General features: G+C 30.4%; 1 protein-coding gene across 1 annotated transcript in view; it reads left to right on the plus strand.

The window, feature by feature from the left end:
* Positions 1-17,441, plus strand: part of LOC117175473 (Down syndrome cell adhesion molecule-like protein Dscam2) — a 203,877-nt gene that overhangs the window by 162,026 nt on the left and 24,410 nt on the right. Inside the window, exons 12-17 of the mRNA XM_033365180.1 lie at positions 7,955-8,260; positions 11,336-11,635; positions 14,105-14,236; positions 14,324-14,463; positions 14,559-14,722; positions 14,817-15,031. Of these exons, the coding sequence (XP_033221071.1) occupies positions 7,955-8,260; positions 11,336-11,635; positions 14,105-14,236; positions 14,324-14,463; positions 14,559-14,722; positions 14,817-15,031 (1,257 nt within the window). The remainder of the gene's footprint in view (positions 1-7,954; positions 8,261-11,335; positions 11,636-14,104; positions 14,237-14,323; positions 14,464-14,558; positions 14,723-14,816; positions 15,032-17,441) is intronic.

The raw sequence follows: 17,441 nt of genomic DNA on the forward strand, positions 1-17,441 counted from the left end.
AAAATTTTTAAACTGTAGAAAACTCTTAAATCAGTACAATAACATACAGACATAATCTATAGCGTGTTGGAGTAAGATAGAAAACTGTTTATGATATTATTAAAAGATTATTAAACAAAAATCATTTATTGAAAATTACATTGAATAATTGCTAAAAGTTATTATTTGTGCATAAAATATAAGAGAAAGTAATTTGAAATTAAGATTATTGAAGAGTAGCTGCTGTTTTTCAATGATTTTATTCATTTTTTTAAACAAATACACATTTCGACAATATCTGAATAAACAGGTTCAATTTTTTTGCAGCATAAACTATAAACGTCTTTTAAATTACTTCCTTCTAGCCATATTTATTAATTTGGCTAAAATTTGTATTTACTTAAACAATTCTTCTAAACAAATAATACTTCCCAAACAATACTTCCTTGATTAGATTCAATTGTTTTTTCGAAATCGACTAAAAATTTCTTTTAAGTGACATTTTGATGAAATAAATTTTAAATTGACAATAAATGTGAATTATTTAAACAATTATTATAAACCAGTTCACATTTATATTTTTCTTATATGAATAGACTCATTTTATTTTTTTAATGCTTAAAATTCACTCTAGTTCACATAAGCTTATATATGTAAAATTATACTTTACGCAATGTCTTAGTTAACAACACAGCTACACAAAAAAAAGTGTGCGGATCTGGTAACAAGACACACGTATTCCTATGAATTTTGGGGCGCTGAATTCAAATTCGGTATCAAAAATCACCCATCACGTCATGGTTGAGCCATAACCTCAAAAAATGACGAAAAATCATGCACTGAGGCAAATAAATTTCAAAATAATGCCAGTGATGCAAATTTTCACTTCAAAAACATGTCGACAACTGTGAAGGATCAACCCTTGACTGATATCAACTTATTTAACATAACTCGAGCCTAACCTAGAAGTAAATCTAACGTAGCCTAACCTAACGTATCCTCACGAAACACAATTAAACTGATTGTGTTGTCCCGTTGTGTTTGCGGTACCGTTTGAATCAGCTTGGGCTTAACCTGCAAAGAGGTCAAACCTATCCTAACCTAAAAATACCTAACCTAACTTAACTTCACGTAAAACAATTAAACTCATTGTGTTGTCTCGTTGTGTTTGCGGTACCGTTTCAGTTCTACATTTTAATTGATACAAACATTGGCAGGTTAATTGAAATGGGGTCAATTCTACTTGTAGTTCTAAGTTTCTTCAAATGAGTAATGTGCGTCTAAATTTTTAACCACCTGTAGTACAATGAAATGAATTTTATTGTGTTACAACGGGAACACTTAAGTTAAGTTGTGTTGCGTTAAGCAAAATTTCGTTAGGTTCTGTTAAGTTAGATTCATTTGTAGCTTAAGATCAAGTTAACCTATTCAATAAAGCACACATTTAAGACTGAGAACCGTACGCTTACATAGTTACACGTGTGGTTGAATTTCATTCGGCTAGGTTAGGTTAGGTCAGGTTTTGTTAGGTTAGGATAGGTTAAACCTGTATGTAGGTTAAGCCGAAGCTGAATGAAACGGTACCGCAAACACAACGGGACAACACAATCAGTTTAATTGTGTTTCGTGAGGTTAGGTTAGGTCAGGTTAAGCTAGGTTAGATTTATTTCTAGGTTAAGCTCGAGTTGACCCATTCGATTTAGAACACATTTGCTACTGGGAAAATATGCTTCCAGAGATTTACGTGTAGTTCAATAAATTTCTATTATTTCAGGTTAGGTGAGGTCAGGTTCTGTTGGGTAACGTTATGTTCAATAAGTTGATATCAGTCAAGGGTTGATCCTTCACAGTTGTCGACATGTTTTTGAAGTGAAAATTTGCATCACTGGCATTATTTTGAAATTTATTTGCCTCAGTGCATGATTTTTCGTCATTTTTTGAGGTTATGGCTCAACCATGACGTGATGGGTGATTTTTGATACCGAATTTGAATTCAGCGCCCCAAAATCCATAGGAATACGTGTGTCTTGTTACCAGATCCGCACACTTTTTTTGTGTGGCTGTGCAATCTATAATCTTTTTTTAATAAAGATGTACGCAAGTTATTTACTGTATTAGTCATAAAAGATAATAAGGAATATTTTCTGTAAATTCTATTTGAAAATTCCAAGGATTGGCTGAATCACAACGAGTTGAAGTCAAATGGGACACAAAATGTTATGTTCTGTAAAACGGGCTTTTTTTAATGACAAGAACTGCAACTTTTTTAACTAGAAAAAAGAGATTCGAATTTAAATTTCCTATAAGAGTATGTATTTTAAAAAATAAAAATTCAAAGCTTTTTAGAAAGTCTCCTGTGTCTAAAGCCATTTAGTAAGAAAGTATATAGAATGCAGCTTTTCAATTTTTTAAGATAAGACGAAATTTTTTATTAAAACTGACCAAGAACCAAAATTTAGAGGATGGCACAAAAAACTGAACTCTGAAAAACAGCAGTCAAATGTATGGCTGTGTGTCTCTGATTATAAACTTGTCTTATTTATTCTACTAGGGTCCAACATGTTTAGAAGCCTCTTAGGCTTCCTCATCAAGAAAATTTTTATTTTGAAACTACTAAGAAATATTTCTATCGTATGCTAATAACTAACTAATTAAAATAATATTAATATTTTTTCGATATATGTGTTCATTCTTAATATTTTTAAAATCTTTGATGCAAATTTTTAATTGCTTAAACAACAATCTGCAAAAATCCCAAGTTATAACCTTTTTTCGTAAAAATTTAATAGTCCTATCATGTACTCAATCACATTTTTAAAGATATTTTTTTGAATTAATTGTATTATTTCCTTAAAATAAACTGAACTAACTATTTGAATCCAGTAAGAAAGAAAGAAGTAAGGTAAGTGACCCACTAATTTTGAAACTTGGTTATAATTTGAGTATATTGTTACTAGAACATGTTAAAAGCAACATTTAATGATCAAAGTCGCTTATCTTCATCATTTTATAACAGCAAATACATACATTAAAATTTAATATACAGCAAGAAAATTGTCATCACCACTACTGGGACTCAGATCACAATTAGTGGGCCGTTTACCTTGCCCAAAACCAAAACATCACCGAGAAAAATATCCATACCGAACCATCACAGCACTTAAATTGATTATCAGAGATCAAATAAGTTGATTGAACTTATATGAATTTATTGTCTAATTTTTTATTTTTTTATTTATCTCGTTAACAGTATCTGCAAGTTCACAAATAACTAAATATACGAAAGCAAAAGCAAAATGGAAAATATTTACAATTTCGTTATTGTACCGTAAATTCATTATCTTATTGTGAGAAATTGTACCCTATCGAGTTGCCGTGTATACTGATATTTGTTTTAAAGAGACCAACAGAGGTCCTTTAAGTTGGCGGATTTTTGATAAGTACGTTCACTTCCACGAACTCAATAAATGCACATGGTTTGTGCAGCATTCTTTTCTCAACGCTGGGACCATCCGACAACTTATTTGATGACTGATAATCAATTTAAGTGTTGTGATGGTTCGGTTTAGTTATTTCTGTCTTTCTAACTACATTCAAGGAAAACAAAAGAATAAGTTTTTCCACTTAGATTGCAATTAAAGTTTTCTTTGGTTTGTCTTCGGGAAATAACAATTATATTTCGAAACAGATCTTTTAAAATGTAACCAAACAATTGATAGTTCTATTAAATTCTTATAAGAAAAGGTACTTGCTCGGAATTTCTTTAAGAGATAATTTTTTATTATGTAAAATATTTATCAAAGTTTTCAGAAATATTAAAGATCAAAACACTTATAAAAAAATTAATAGTATCTTAATTAGTAATTTCAAATTCATCTCTACATTTATATTTAATAATAGCATGCGATAGAAATATTTCCTGATAGTTTTCTATTAAAAATGTCTCTGAGGAGAAACCCTAAAAGGCTTCGAAACATGTTGGATCCTAGTAGTATAAAGAAGACGAATGAAGAATAAGAAAAAGAGAGTTAGGTTGTTTGATTGTCTCTTCTATTTCTGCCTCTTTTTTCCTTTGTTTTGTTCCTGTTTCTAATGAACCGATCACAGACTTGTTCAGAAAAATGCTACTCTGATTTCATCTTCTTTTGTGCAATTATCTTACACAAATTGACTTTTATGAATATATATTTTTTTAAACTGATTTTTGAAAACACAATTCTTCTTAAGCCTTCTTGTGAAAGTTCGATAAACAATTTGACTTTGTTAAGTTTATGTTTTTTTTAATGTCCTCTTCAGATTTTCTTGTTCATGCATATCTTTTCTTGATTCAATGCTAATTTTTTTCCGTAATTCGCTGAATTTCTAAAGCAAGCTTTTTTATAAAAAGAGAATATCACAGTTGGAAACAAAGTTTTGAAATAATTGAAATGTCTCTCTAGCAATTAAAATGATTTGAAATTCCTGCATTAGGTCGGGAGAATAATTAATCCTGTTCTCTCATCCTTTTACGTTTCGCATGACACACAACCAGCACTCAAAACTCTCACTACTAGCATTATTCACTACCTCTTGGATGTCGGAATTATTATTTTCTCGTCTGGGCACTGATTTTCATAAAACCTCGCACTCTATCACAATCGGCGCATAACGGCTATTTGGTAAAAATGTCCGCACAGCACTAATATGTCACGCTATCGATATCTTGTATCAAATTTATCACCTGGCACATATATATTCATTTGTTTTGTTATACGTATGCTATAAACGTACATATCCAAGCACATATTTTTGTTGCATATATAACTGCACCAAAAAGAAATTTCACCATTTTTTTCACTTCCTCATTGGTATTATATTGAAGATTCTATAGAATCTGTTGACTTTCTATTTGCATATTGAATGCTTTCGATATTGACACGTCCTATATTTTCTACTAATCAATTTATTAAATACAGAATTCTTTCAACAAATCGATACCCACATGTTTAAAAAATCTCTCTCCGAGTACATTTGTACTTCTAAAACGAATAATCTAGCGCTGATCATTGAAAAGAACCACTCAATTTTTATTTGTTTCCTCGTTTTACTAATTGCTTCAATTGGCTTAAATTTCTATACTTCATTTAAATTACTTTAATTCACGTTGAATTACTTTAAATTCAATGTATTCTTTTCATCTCTTTTTAACTTTGAAACTTTCTTTGAAATTTAAAATTTTTTTAACTCTTTAGAATTGTGTCAATTCCTTTCCAAACGCTTAGATCCCTGAATTCGTTGCATTCTGTTGAACTCTTTCAAATCTCTGAAATTATAAAAATTCCGTAAATTCATGGCATTCCCCGAATTATGTGAAATTGTGGAATTGCCTCAATTATCTGAATTCATCGAACTCCATAATAAATTCTGAGAGTTTTATGAGCTTAGAAGAATTATATGCATTCAGAGAACTCAGAGAATCCAGCACATTGAAGGAATTGAGTTCATTTAAGTAATTAAGGGATTTTAAGCGAATTAGCAAAAACAATTAGAAAACATTTCGAAATTCAGGGAATTTTAGCGAATTCGGAATTCAGGAAATTCATGGAACTCAATAAATGAGAAGAATGTAGATAATACATAGAATTCAAGGAATATAGTGAATTCAGGGAATTTAGGGAATTCAATGAATTTAGCGAATCCAAGCAATTCAGATGAATCAAGGAAGGTATAGAATTCAAGGAATTCTCGGAAATAAAGGAATCAAAGAATTCAGGGGATCAGAAAATTAAAGGACTTGCTGGACCGTAGAGAATTCAGAAAATTTAAGAAATTCAAGCCCTTCATCAAATTCAAGCAATTTACAAAATTTATGCAATTTATCAAATTTATCAAATTTAGAGAATTAAGATAATTTAGAGCATTCAAAAAATTCAGGAAACTCAAAGAACAAAACGAATCAAAGGAATATAGGTAATTCAGATAATTCTAGGAATTCAAGAAATTAAAAAATTCAAGTAATGCAGTGAATTTAAATAATTGAGGAAATCCAGAAAATTTAGGAAATTTAAGGAATTCAGAAAGGTCATTTCAGTTAGGAATTTAGGGAATTCGGAGAAAGCAGGAAAATCGGGGCTTTCGGGAAATTCGGAGAATTAAGAAAATACAAGAAATTCATGGAATTTAGAGAATTTAGGAAATTCAGGGAATTCAATAAATTTCGACAATTGAAACAATTAAGTAAATTTAAATAATTTAGAAAACTCAAGGAATTCAAGAAATATAGGAAATTTGAGGAAATAAGGGAATTTGTAGAATTTAGGGAATTTTTTCGGAATTTAGAGAATTCAAAGAATTCAGTGAAATCATGGAATTCAGATGAATCCATGAAGGCATAGAATTCAAGGAATTCACGGAAATAAAGCAATTAATTAAATTCCGAGGGATCAGGATATTAAGTGAATTACGGGAAATTAGGGGATTCAGAAAATGTAGGTCGTTCAAGCCGTTTATCAAATTTAAGTAATTTAGCAAATTCAAGAGATCTATGAAATTCAACCAATTTATCAAATTTAAGCGATTTGGAAATTAAAAAAGACTGATCAAATTTGAAAAATTGAGATAATTTAGGGCTATCCAGTAATTGAGGAAATTCAAGGGATTCAGGAACCTCAAGAAACTGAAAGAATTAAAGGAATGTAAGTAATTCAGATAATTCTAGGAATTCAAGGAATTCAAAGAGAATTTGAATAATTCAGAGAATTCAGAAAATTTAGGAAATTTAAGGAGTTTAGGGAATTGATAACATTAAAGAATTCGGGGAATTCAGGAAATTAATGAAATAGAAGTAATTAAGAAAATAAAATGAATTAAGGGTATTCTGGATATTTAACGAATTTAATGAATTCAGATAATTAAAGGAATTTATGGAATTCAAGGAAGTTATATAATTGAACAAATTCATACAATTTATATAATTAAAGGAATATAGAATCTTTAAAGTGTTCAGGAGATTGATAGAAATCAAGGATTTCAGAAAATTGCAGGGATGTCAGAGAATTTAGAGGAATTCAGAAAATTTCAAACAAGTCAAAAGGGGACAAAATAAGTAAAAAGAGTAAATAGATTCAGTAACCTATGATAATTTTTAAAAAATCATTGCGAATTGAAAGTAACTAAGTGAGTTAAATGAAATTAAATGAATTCACCACCATTCTAAATAATATGCTGAACTAGAGAATATTAGTTACTACACCTGTCTGCTGTTTGCCGTGTTTGAGTATTAAAAGGAGGGACCAACTCAAAAACCAGAGTTGTTCTTTCAAATGATCAACGCCAGGGTAAACGTTTTAGATGCACACGCCAGAAGAGATCTTTGTACCATGGAGGTATCGAAACATTGTCAAGTCTCCAGATTTCTTTTCGCAAAAATAAAAAATTTTTTCTTCAAAGCTGATTTTTGATAGAAAAAAGATTCCAGAAAAATCTACTGTGCAAACAGAAACGTATTAAATGCATTTTATCCTTATATAAAAAGAGCTTCTTGCGTAACTTGCAATTACAAAGAATAAGATTGAAAAAATCACAGTTTGTATAACGATCTCTCCTTCTTTTTTCTTCAAGCTAAATTACGTAACCTTATTAAAGAGTAAGAATCTTTCGAATTAATTTTTTAAACGATTTATAAAGAAAGGCACTTTTTATTTTTGCTAATGCCTCCGCACTTGCTCTAAAATTAAGGAAACACCAGAGACAATAAGCATGTATGTTATTGTCTAACTCTAAATTGAAATTCTCTTTCAATTAATGTCACTTAATTCGAAAGCGAACTAAGATTCGATTTAGACACATTGAACGTTTCGTTTAAAGGCGAAGCATTTCCGATACACGTTTTCTGCTTTCTTCTAATTAGACTCTCTGATGTTTTCAGCAAAGTAGTTGCTACAACTTGAGTGTTAAAATAGTTTAAGTTCTAATGAGAACACGACTTTCTCAATAGTGCCGCCTAGATGGGTGATGGAGCCTCAAGATGTTCATGCACCCGAAGGGATGTCAAGGTTAACACTGCACTGCCATGCTGATGGATTCCCACCTCCTACAGTAACGTGGCGCAGGGGGAGTGGAAAAGGACCTGGAAATTATCATGATATCATGAACCATGAACACTCGCAGGATCTTAACATGCATACAAATGGGTCCCTCGTTTTTGGAAGGGTGCAGGAAGGCCATGAAGGATATTATCTCTGTGAAGCAGTCAATGGCATTGGCGCTGGGTTGAGCAAATTGGTTCACTTAACTGTTAACGGTAAGCTATTCTTTAAAGTTTCTTTTTTAAAAGAGAGAATAAAGAGAAAATTACTTTAAACCTCGTTTTCCAATATAAATCTCCCTATTCTGGTCCATTTTCACTTTCCCTGTTTCTTTTCTTAATGCTTACGTACTCCTTCCTTTTTTATCGTCTTTTACCATTCCTAATATTTTAATCCCTTAGTCGTCCACTATCTTTTTATTAATTGTATTTCTGGTCTCTTTTCTCTAATTTTTTATAGTTTACTAAGTGCCCTATCCTTTACGTCTAGCACTAAAGAACTCCTTTTTTCCAACCTCAGCATTTCTATCGCCTTCCCTTTTCTTTCTTCTATACCTCGCAACATTTTTTCGCTTATTTGCATTCCTTTGACTCGCTTAGCTTCGCTTCAAACTTCCATGTATTCTTTCGCGCATAAGTACATAATTTATCCCTTCGCCATTCTTTTCTCACCATATATTTAAGCATTCTCCAGCACACGTGTAGTCTCTACCGTATCAAATACCCACATTCTCCTTCTCCTTTTTTCCCTATTTTCCGTATCTGCTGCATTATCCTTGCCTCTTTTTCTAATCATGTCTTCTTTATAAGCTCTATAATCTTCATTTGTTTGCAAGGTTTATACCAAATATTTAAACTCCTTTACTACTTCTAATTTCACTATATTCCATCTCCAAAGCCATTCTTTTGTTCTCCGCGCTCCTTTTCTGAACCTTATTATCTTAGTATATTCTACAATAATTAAACTTTTCCCTATCTAAATATTTTTCTAATCCTGTAACTAAGCATGCCGTCCCTCCTTCATTTTATGACATCAACACTATATCTTGCGTATATGCCAGTGAATGCATCTTTTCTTTTAAGCCTGAAATTATTATATAAAATAAAATTGGGTTTAGAAGATGACATTGTTTTACTCCTCTCACCCACCAGAAACTATTTCGTACTTGCTCTGCTACATTGACCCTGCTTTTTTCTCTCTAAAACTTTCCGATAACCTATGTATTAAACTCTCTCCCTCTCTCTGTTATCTCTTTCTTTACCATAAATTTTTCTATCTTGGCAGGATCCATTCCATCATTCCTGGCATCTTGTCTCTTTATATCCTTGTTATGTCCTCTTTCTTGCCTCATCCCCTACCATCTTTTCCTCCTTTCATAACTTTCGTTTCTACCCTTCTTAGCAAATCCATAAAATATTTTGTCCATTTAACCATCTCAATATCCTGTTTTACTTTTCTCCCCTTTTTTCTCTTCACTGAGTACCTTCTATAGCTCTTTTAACCTCTTAGTACTTTCCATCTCTTCTTTAAACCTTTAATTTTCCTTGTCTTTTTTATCACACATCTCAGAAAACACATACTTCTCCTATATTCTTCTCTAATACTTTTTCCTTTTCTCTATTTTCCTAAATTCCTTTTTTTACTTCTTTCATCTTCTAGTTACATTCCGCGTCGCAATCACTTGTACCTCATCCTTCACCAACGTTTCTTTTCTTGTGCCTTCAAATATTCTTTTTATTTCTCCTCTTATTATTTTCATCTCTTAGTTTAAATTTACTTCTCCAATTTTGATATTCTTGACCTTTTCCCAAACTGTTATTTCTCTTATATGTACCAATTCCCACTTCCTGCTGTTTTACCTTTACTTTCTTTTTATCCTTTTTTTATTTATCCTTTCTCCATCTAATGACGTACCTCATCGACCACTATCACATAATCAATTGCCAATCTCTTTAACACTTTCTTTCATCCCCTATTAAGTATTTTATCTTCGGATTTTCTTCCTCGCTCTCCTTCCTATTGTCTTCCTCTTTAACTTCTGTTCTCACATTAAAATCTCCTCCTGCTATAAGCTTAATATTTTCTTTATTTTCTTTCATCAGTTATCTTATCTTCTCTGATTGCTTCTGCATATCTGCGTACGCATACAACCACCTATTTTTTACTTTTCTCCCACTTTTACGTTTTCTTCTATATTAATCCTCCTTCTTGCTGTTTGATCTTTATATATCTTTCCGGTTACAAATTTCTTCCTTATTTCCATTACGATTTATCTCAGTTTCTGCGTTTCTTATTCTTTCTTTTTGTATTTTGAACCTGCAACCTGTATCCTTTTAAGATGTATTTCTATTTTTGTTTCGTTTTTTTGCCCTTGTTCTTTTGTCCTGAAAGGTAATGAAATTTCACATCAAATTAATATTTTTCTAATTTATTGAGTAATTTTTAGATTTTTTTCTTATATTTGATCCTAAAGTACTCACCACATGATTTAAAAAATTAAACACCACACTATTTTTTATAATTACATATTATTAAAATTTATTAAAATATGATAAACAATAATTTTTTTAATGTTTGTAAGTATTTACACATCATTTAAATTTGGCCACTTTTTGCGAAAAGTTTGATCCTGGAACAGAATCTAGGAAAAAAATTCTACATATATTTTAACAATTTAGTAAAGTGTTGTGACGACTTACCTATTAAATTAGTCTAAGAACTTTAAAAAATATTAATTATTTCCATTGTCATTCGGAATTTTAAAAACATCTGAATTTAAAATTTGTTGCGATATTGTTTTCTGAAATTGACATTTTCCTCCAACTTGAGTTTATTGGTTGCAAAATTTTATTACCTTCCGCGCTATTATGAGGGAACAGCTTTCATGTCGATATTATACAAATTAAAGCACTTTAGCAACAGCTTAAGAAAAGGAATGTAAATAATTTTCATCGGTTATTTACATACTATTGCAGTTGTAATTTCTCTAAAATTCAATTTGTTGTTTACTTTAAGAAGAATAGGTTTTATAATTCACAGATTACATTTTGTTTAAATCATGTGTGTATGGGTGTAAAATTCATATTTAAGCCCCCTCTAAAATTGATAACTCTTTAACATTTCACTTTCAGAAGTCCACATAAAAGCTTTGAATACCAAACTATAACTGAATAAAAAACATTGAGATGACTTAAACTTTGCTTCCGGAGATTGGAATAATTAGCATGCAAAGTTATTCTAATTTAGGCATAAAAAAATTCATAGAGTAAGTTTAGCAATACTGGTTACAGCGCCAGCGCATTTTAAAGAGAAGCATCGGAACCAGACAGCACGCTTAGGGTCAAACGCTTCATTGAGATGCGACGCAAAAGGTGATCATCCCTTAAAAATCATCTGGCGGAAAGCTGGATCCCTGCTTGAACCTTCCGTCTCAGATTACCGTTACACGGTAAAAGAGCTCAATACCACTGACGGAGCAGTGAGCATTCTTGAGCTTATCGGCACAACGAGGGAGGATAGCGGTCGATATTTTTGCATGGCATCAAATGCTTATGGACGAGACGAAATGACGATGCACCTCTACATTCAAGGTACCCTTATACCTTCATGCATTTTAATCCAAAGCGACATCTCTCTGCGAATTTTAATACTCACGATCGCGATGAAAGAGAAAATTCTCCTTTAAATTCTCATCCTCAATTTTGCATCGTTTTTTTTTAAAGATACTAATTGCATGTATTTCATTCAAAGTTGCGCAGGCTCCCCCGCATTTTAAAATCAGTCTCGCCTCATTAAAATTTCTTTCATGCCGTTTTATTTTTAACCCACTGCGAAACTTTATGAATGAAGGGAACAGTCGACTTAAATTTTCAAATGCTGCAATTATTAAGTTAATATATTAAATAGAGAAAACTCAGGAAATTTCGTTGGTCAGGGAAAAATTAGGCATTTTGTCAAGAATGGCAAAAGTTAGGAAATTTTACTAAGAAGTACCGTTGTCACTCAGGTGAGCAGTCAAGCGTGAACAAACAAAAGCGGAACGGGCTACAATGAGTTAATTCACACTCAAGGTCAGCCCCAAAATCGACGGTATAAAAGAGTTTCACTGTACTTGAAATGACTATCAAGAATAATCATACATGCCAGGCAGTAATTTTTAGTTCATTTTTTCTCCAATCATTTTTTAGTCACTTCTGCCAGATAAAGTAACTTTTTTTAAATAAAAAAATCACGTTAATCTCTATTTTTTCAATAAACTAACCTATAGTTTACCTACATTTAGATTTACCCATTTCTAATTTTTCTTGCAACCTTTTAGGGTATCACAAGATATTCTAATAAATTTGTAACAGATTTCAGGTATTTAAACAGTTTCTAAAGGATTTCAAAGATTTCAGTGTATTTTAAGTTATTCCAATGCATTTTTAAGAGGTTTGAACAGTTTCAAGGGATTTTAAAAGATTTGAAAGAATTTTAATAATTTCACGATTAAGATTCCACAAAATCATTCATAGATTTTAATAGTTTAAAAGGATTTCAAAGGATATTTATTATTTTACGTGGTTGTAAAGAATTCAATAATATTTTTAAATATTTCTTTCGATTATGCACAACCTATACGGTTTTAAATTATTCAAAAAGATTCCATAGAATTTTTAAATTATTTTACTAGTTTGAAGAGATTTTATAGGATTTAAAATATTTTAGGGTATTTTTAAAGATTGCAAGGATCTTAGGATATCCTAAGGTTTTTGACAAATTTAAACAAAAATTTTAAGGCGTTACCAAGAATGATGATTTTAAGATATATGCAAAAATTTGCATGCGGTCATTAAGAATTTTCTATAATTTCGGAAGGTATTGAACGATTTTACAAGACCTATAAGGTTTTCAGATATGTTAAAAGATGTTAAGAGATTTCCAACAAACTTTAAAATATTTCAAGTTTCTTAGGGTATTTTCAATAAATTTCAATAATTTGAAATGATTTCAGAGAATATATTTTTTAGGGTATTTTGGAAAATTCCCAGGAGTTTTCTAGAATTTGAATTAAAAGGATTTGAACTATTTTTGGGCATATAAAAATATTCCAAGTTTTTTTAAAGAGATTGTTTGATGATTTTAAGAAATTTAACTATTTTTTCTTGCGGTTGTAAACATATATTCTATTTTAAAGAATTTATAACGAGAAGTAGAGGACTTCGTAAGCTTTCAAATATGTAAATAAATTTGCCAATTTTTTTGCAAATCATTTGGTTTCATTTGAAACTTTATTTGGTTTTTATAACATTTGGTTTCATTTCACTCAATTCAATCAGTTTTTGGAGTTTTTATTTTAGTTTTTGTTCAATTCATTTTAAAATTTTTTAAAATTATTTTTGATTTTTAATCATTTTTTTATTTCCGTTCAAATTGCTTCAAATGTATTATAAATCGTTTGAAACTCACTAAATTCAATGAATTTTCTCATATTTTTTAATTGCTTTCAATTCCCTTCAACTTTTATAAACTTTGCCGGATTTTTCTCTTTTCCCTTCAACTCATCTACATCAACTCTTATTTTACTGAAATCAATGGAATTATTTAATCTTTTTTCATATTCTTTTTAATAATTTTTAATTTAATATAAATTGTTTAGAAGTTTTATGAATTGAATTGCTTTCCACTATTTAATATTCAAAAGAGCATTAGTCACATTATTATTGCACACTAGTCACTTTTAATAACTTTTTGGGTTTGAAGTTAGGGTTGGGTGAACATTTTCAATTTTGCAATGTGTGTCTCAAAATCACTACTGAACCTTTTGAGGTTATTTTATTCTTTGAAAAAACTTTGGCCTTAATAGAATACACAATAAAAATATTATTATTAAATAATTCAAAATGACACGCTGAATATTTGAGTGCATTTGGTACTTTTACCTGTATAAAAACAGATCCAACTACTCACTTGTCAGAAATTTAATTTGTTGCTTTAAATGTTCCAAATCATTTTCTGTAATGCATTGAAATAGATGTAACCGCAAATAATTTACACCTCTATTTTTTTCATAATTTCAGAGCCTCCAGACTTCCCAAAAAATTTACGAGTTATGGATAAAGGAAGTCGATTCCTAAAATTAGGGTGGACTACCAGTCAAGATGGTAATAGTCCAATCACCAAGTACATCATTGAATATAAGATTGAAGCCGGTAATCCTTATTTTATATTTAATTCATTTACGACTAAAACTAAATAATCAATAATAAATTAAACTAATTTTCATTTTTCGTATTTAGAAGTATGGCATGATCATACTTTTCACACAATCGTTCCTGGAAATGAAGCTCAAGGACATGTTGGTGGATTGCGACCAGCAGTAACGTATCAGTTTCGAGTATTTGCTGAAAATGATTTAGGCAGGAGTCAAGCAAGTGATGTAAGTTTTTCAAAGAAAGAATTATTTTCCTCATTTATAATAATTCCCTTACTGATAAGAATAACTTATAATATTTGATGAATAAATTCGTTTAGATATTGGATGTGACAACAGACGGAGAAAAGCCTGGAGGTCCTCCTCGAAATCTGAAAGTGGATCCCATTAGTTCAACAGAATTTAAAGTAACGTGGGACCCACCAGATCATGATTTATGGAATGGAGAAATTTTTGGATACCATGTAGGGTACAAAGAGCACAGGTAGATTTTGGAATTATTGTTTTATAATTATATATGCTGCATATTAAAACCTATAATTCACTACATCCTACTTTTTTCAATTTTAATTATTAAGATTGGCTGCAGAACAGTATACCTATCGAACAGTGGAAGGTCGAATATCATCAGCAAGTCTTGCATTAGGATTGGCACGAACTTCCATGCCTGGTCGTTCCTGTCACTTAACTAGTCTGAAAAAATTTACTCGATATAGTATAGTAGTTCAGGCTTATAATGCCTTAGGTCAAGGCCCAATGTCTCCAGAAGTTGTTGGAACTACACTTGAAGATGGTAAGCTATTAGATTAATTCAAGATGAAAATTAGACTTGATTTCATTATTATTTACCAAATGTAGTAATTTACTATTCAATTATTATTTATAATTGATTTTTAGGTTCCTATTTTTGCATCAGATAATTTTAATTGTTGTTAACCGTATAGAATTATTATGAAATATACAATTCTTAAAACTCTTTTAGAATTATTAGGAATTTATTATAAATTATTTTGAATTTAAAATTTCAGTATGTAAAAACAAGCATTCGTTATATTTTGTGTAGATATGAATCTTTGAATATTAATTTAAAAAATGTTGTCCTTAAAATTTAAAAAATAATCAGAAAGCTGTAAACCCACGAAATCCTTTAAATTTTAAATCTTTTGAAATCTAATATATTTGTTAATGAAAACCTCCGTGAAATTCCATGAAATTGAATATTTCCGGAAATCCTGGAAAATATATTGAAATACTTTAAAATCTTTTTAAATACTTTAAAACCAACTAAACCCTCGCAACTATTATAAAATTCTCAAAATCCTTTAAAAATTCTGTAAAATTTTTTGAAGTATCCTAAAACCTTAAATTTTCCATACAATTACTTAAAGCGCTTTTGAAATTCTTTAACATGGCATACAAATTTTTAGTGTTCCTAAAAATAATGAATATCCCTGGTGAATTCCTTTCAATTTTGTAATCTCTTGAAAATGTCCTTCATTTTTGTGAATAAATTCTTTAAAATTAATTAAATTGTTATGAAATCCCTTGGAATCTTCTTGAATATTCTGAAACTCTATAGGTACTATAAAATACTTTCGTATCCTCCGATATTTAATCCTCTGAAAATTTTTGAAATATTTTAAAGCTGTTAAAAATTCCTTCAAATTTTTAAAAACTCGAAGAATCTTTCGAAACCTTTGTAATCCTTTCAAATTCCTCGAAATATTATTGAGTCTTTCGAAATAATTATTATTCATTAAAATCCCTGAATTATTGTCCATAAATTCCATGAAATCTTTACACAGTAAAAAAGGGATCAATTTTGTTTTTTGGTTCATTTGATCAAAATTTTATAAAAATTGTATCTAACGGCACGTAAGTGACAACTACAGTTAACAGGTGATATTATCTAATATCACGTTTCATTATTTTTTCAACTTTTCAATTACACTGCACGATCAGAAACCATAAAAAGCTTGCATATGAGGTAAAGTCCTCAAAGAACGTTAGCCATCTTGGTTTGACTTTATACGTGATCCCGAATCAGATTATTATGATCTCGAAAGTCGATCATTCACTCCGGCCGATAAAAATGCTCTTGAATTTGGTATCATTTTTGTTGCATATCAAAATGATATTGATTTCGGTATTCGGATTTCGATGTTCGGTTGTAAATAGTTTGAAATAGTTGTAAATCTGTAAATCTGAACGAAGATATTAGAAATTAGATTCAAATCTTTAAAGTTCAATGAAATCCCCTTAGTCTTGTGAAATTTTTTATAATTTATAGCAATATTATCAAATGTTTAGGTATTTTTTATATCTATCGATATCCGTCAAAAAACCTAAAATCCAATAAAAATTATTTTTAATCTTTTGCATTCTCTAAAGTCTCTTGGAATCATAAAAAATACCCTGAAACCTTTTAAATCCTGTGTTATCTTTAAAAATCCTAATGAATTTAAAAATTTTGATATACGATAAATTTGTTCAAATTTCTTAAAATTCTTTGAAATCTTTGACTGTAAAGCTCTTGATTGGTTTCATGAAATTCTTACGAATTTTCGAAATTCCCTCGAAAGCTATTCAAATCCTTTGCAATGCTTTAAAATCCCTTGAAATCTGTTATAGTTCTTTTAGATCCCTCAAAATCTTTTAAATCCTTGAAATCTTTTGACCTCTTCAAAAAAATCTTGGTAGGAAAAACCTAATCTTTATTTCAGATAAGGAAAAAAACCCAAGTTTTTGGAAACCATCCGAAAATATTTATAGAGCAGACTCAAAAAGCGCCCGGTGGTCGGGAACGAGGTTCTCAATAAGCGCCCGTTTAATTAACGCCTTCGTTGGCAGAGAGGATTCGACAAAAAGTGCCCAAAATGGCAGGAAAATTTGTTATCCAGAAAATTTGTCTTCTGAGATTTTTAGGGTCGCTGAATTCGAATATGAAGTCAAAATTCAGAAACCCAAAATGGCGGATCCAATATGGCGGACTAAAATACAAAAAACGGCTCGATTTGGATCAATCTTGGTACTTGTGGGTTTTTGGGGTCGCTGAACTCGATAACAATCCAAATCGAGCCGTTTTTTGTATTTTCGTCCATCACATAATTCTATATTTGTACCGACTGTACTATACGGTAGCGAGACATGGACTTATCAAGAAAAAGATAAGAGTAAAATTAACGCAATTGACATGAGATTCA

This window comes from Belonocnema kinseyi, chromosome 6 (assembly GCF_010883055.1).
Source record: "Belonocnema kinseyi isolate 2016_QV_RU_SX_M_011 chromosome 6, B_treatae_v1, whole genome shotgun sequence".
NCBI classification, from domain to species: domain Eukaryota; kingdom Metazoa; phylum Arthropoda; class Insecta; order Hymenoptera; family Cynipidae; genus Belonocnema; species Belonocnema kinseyi.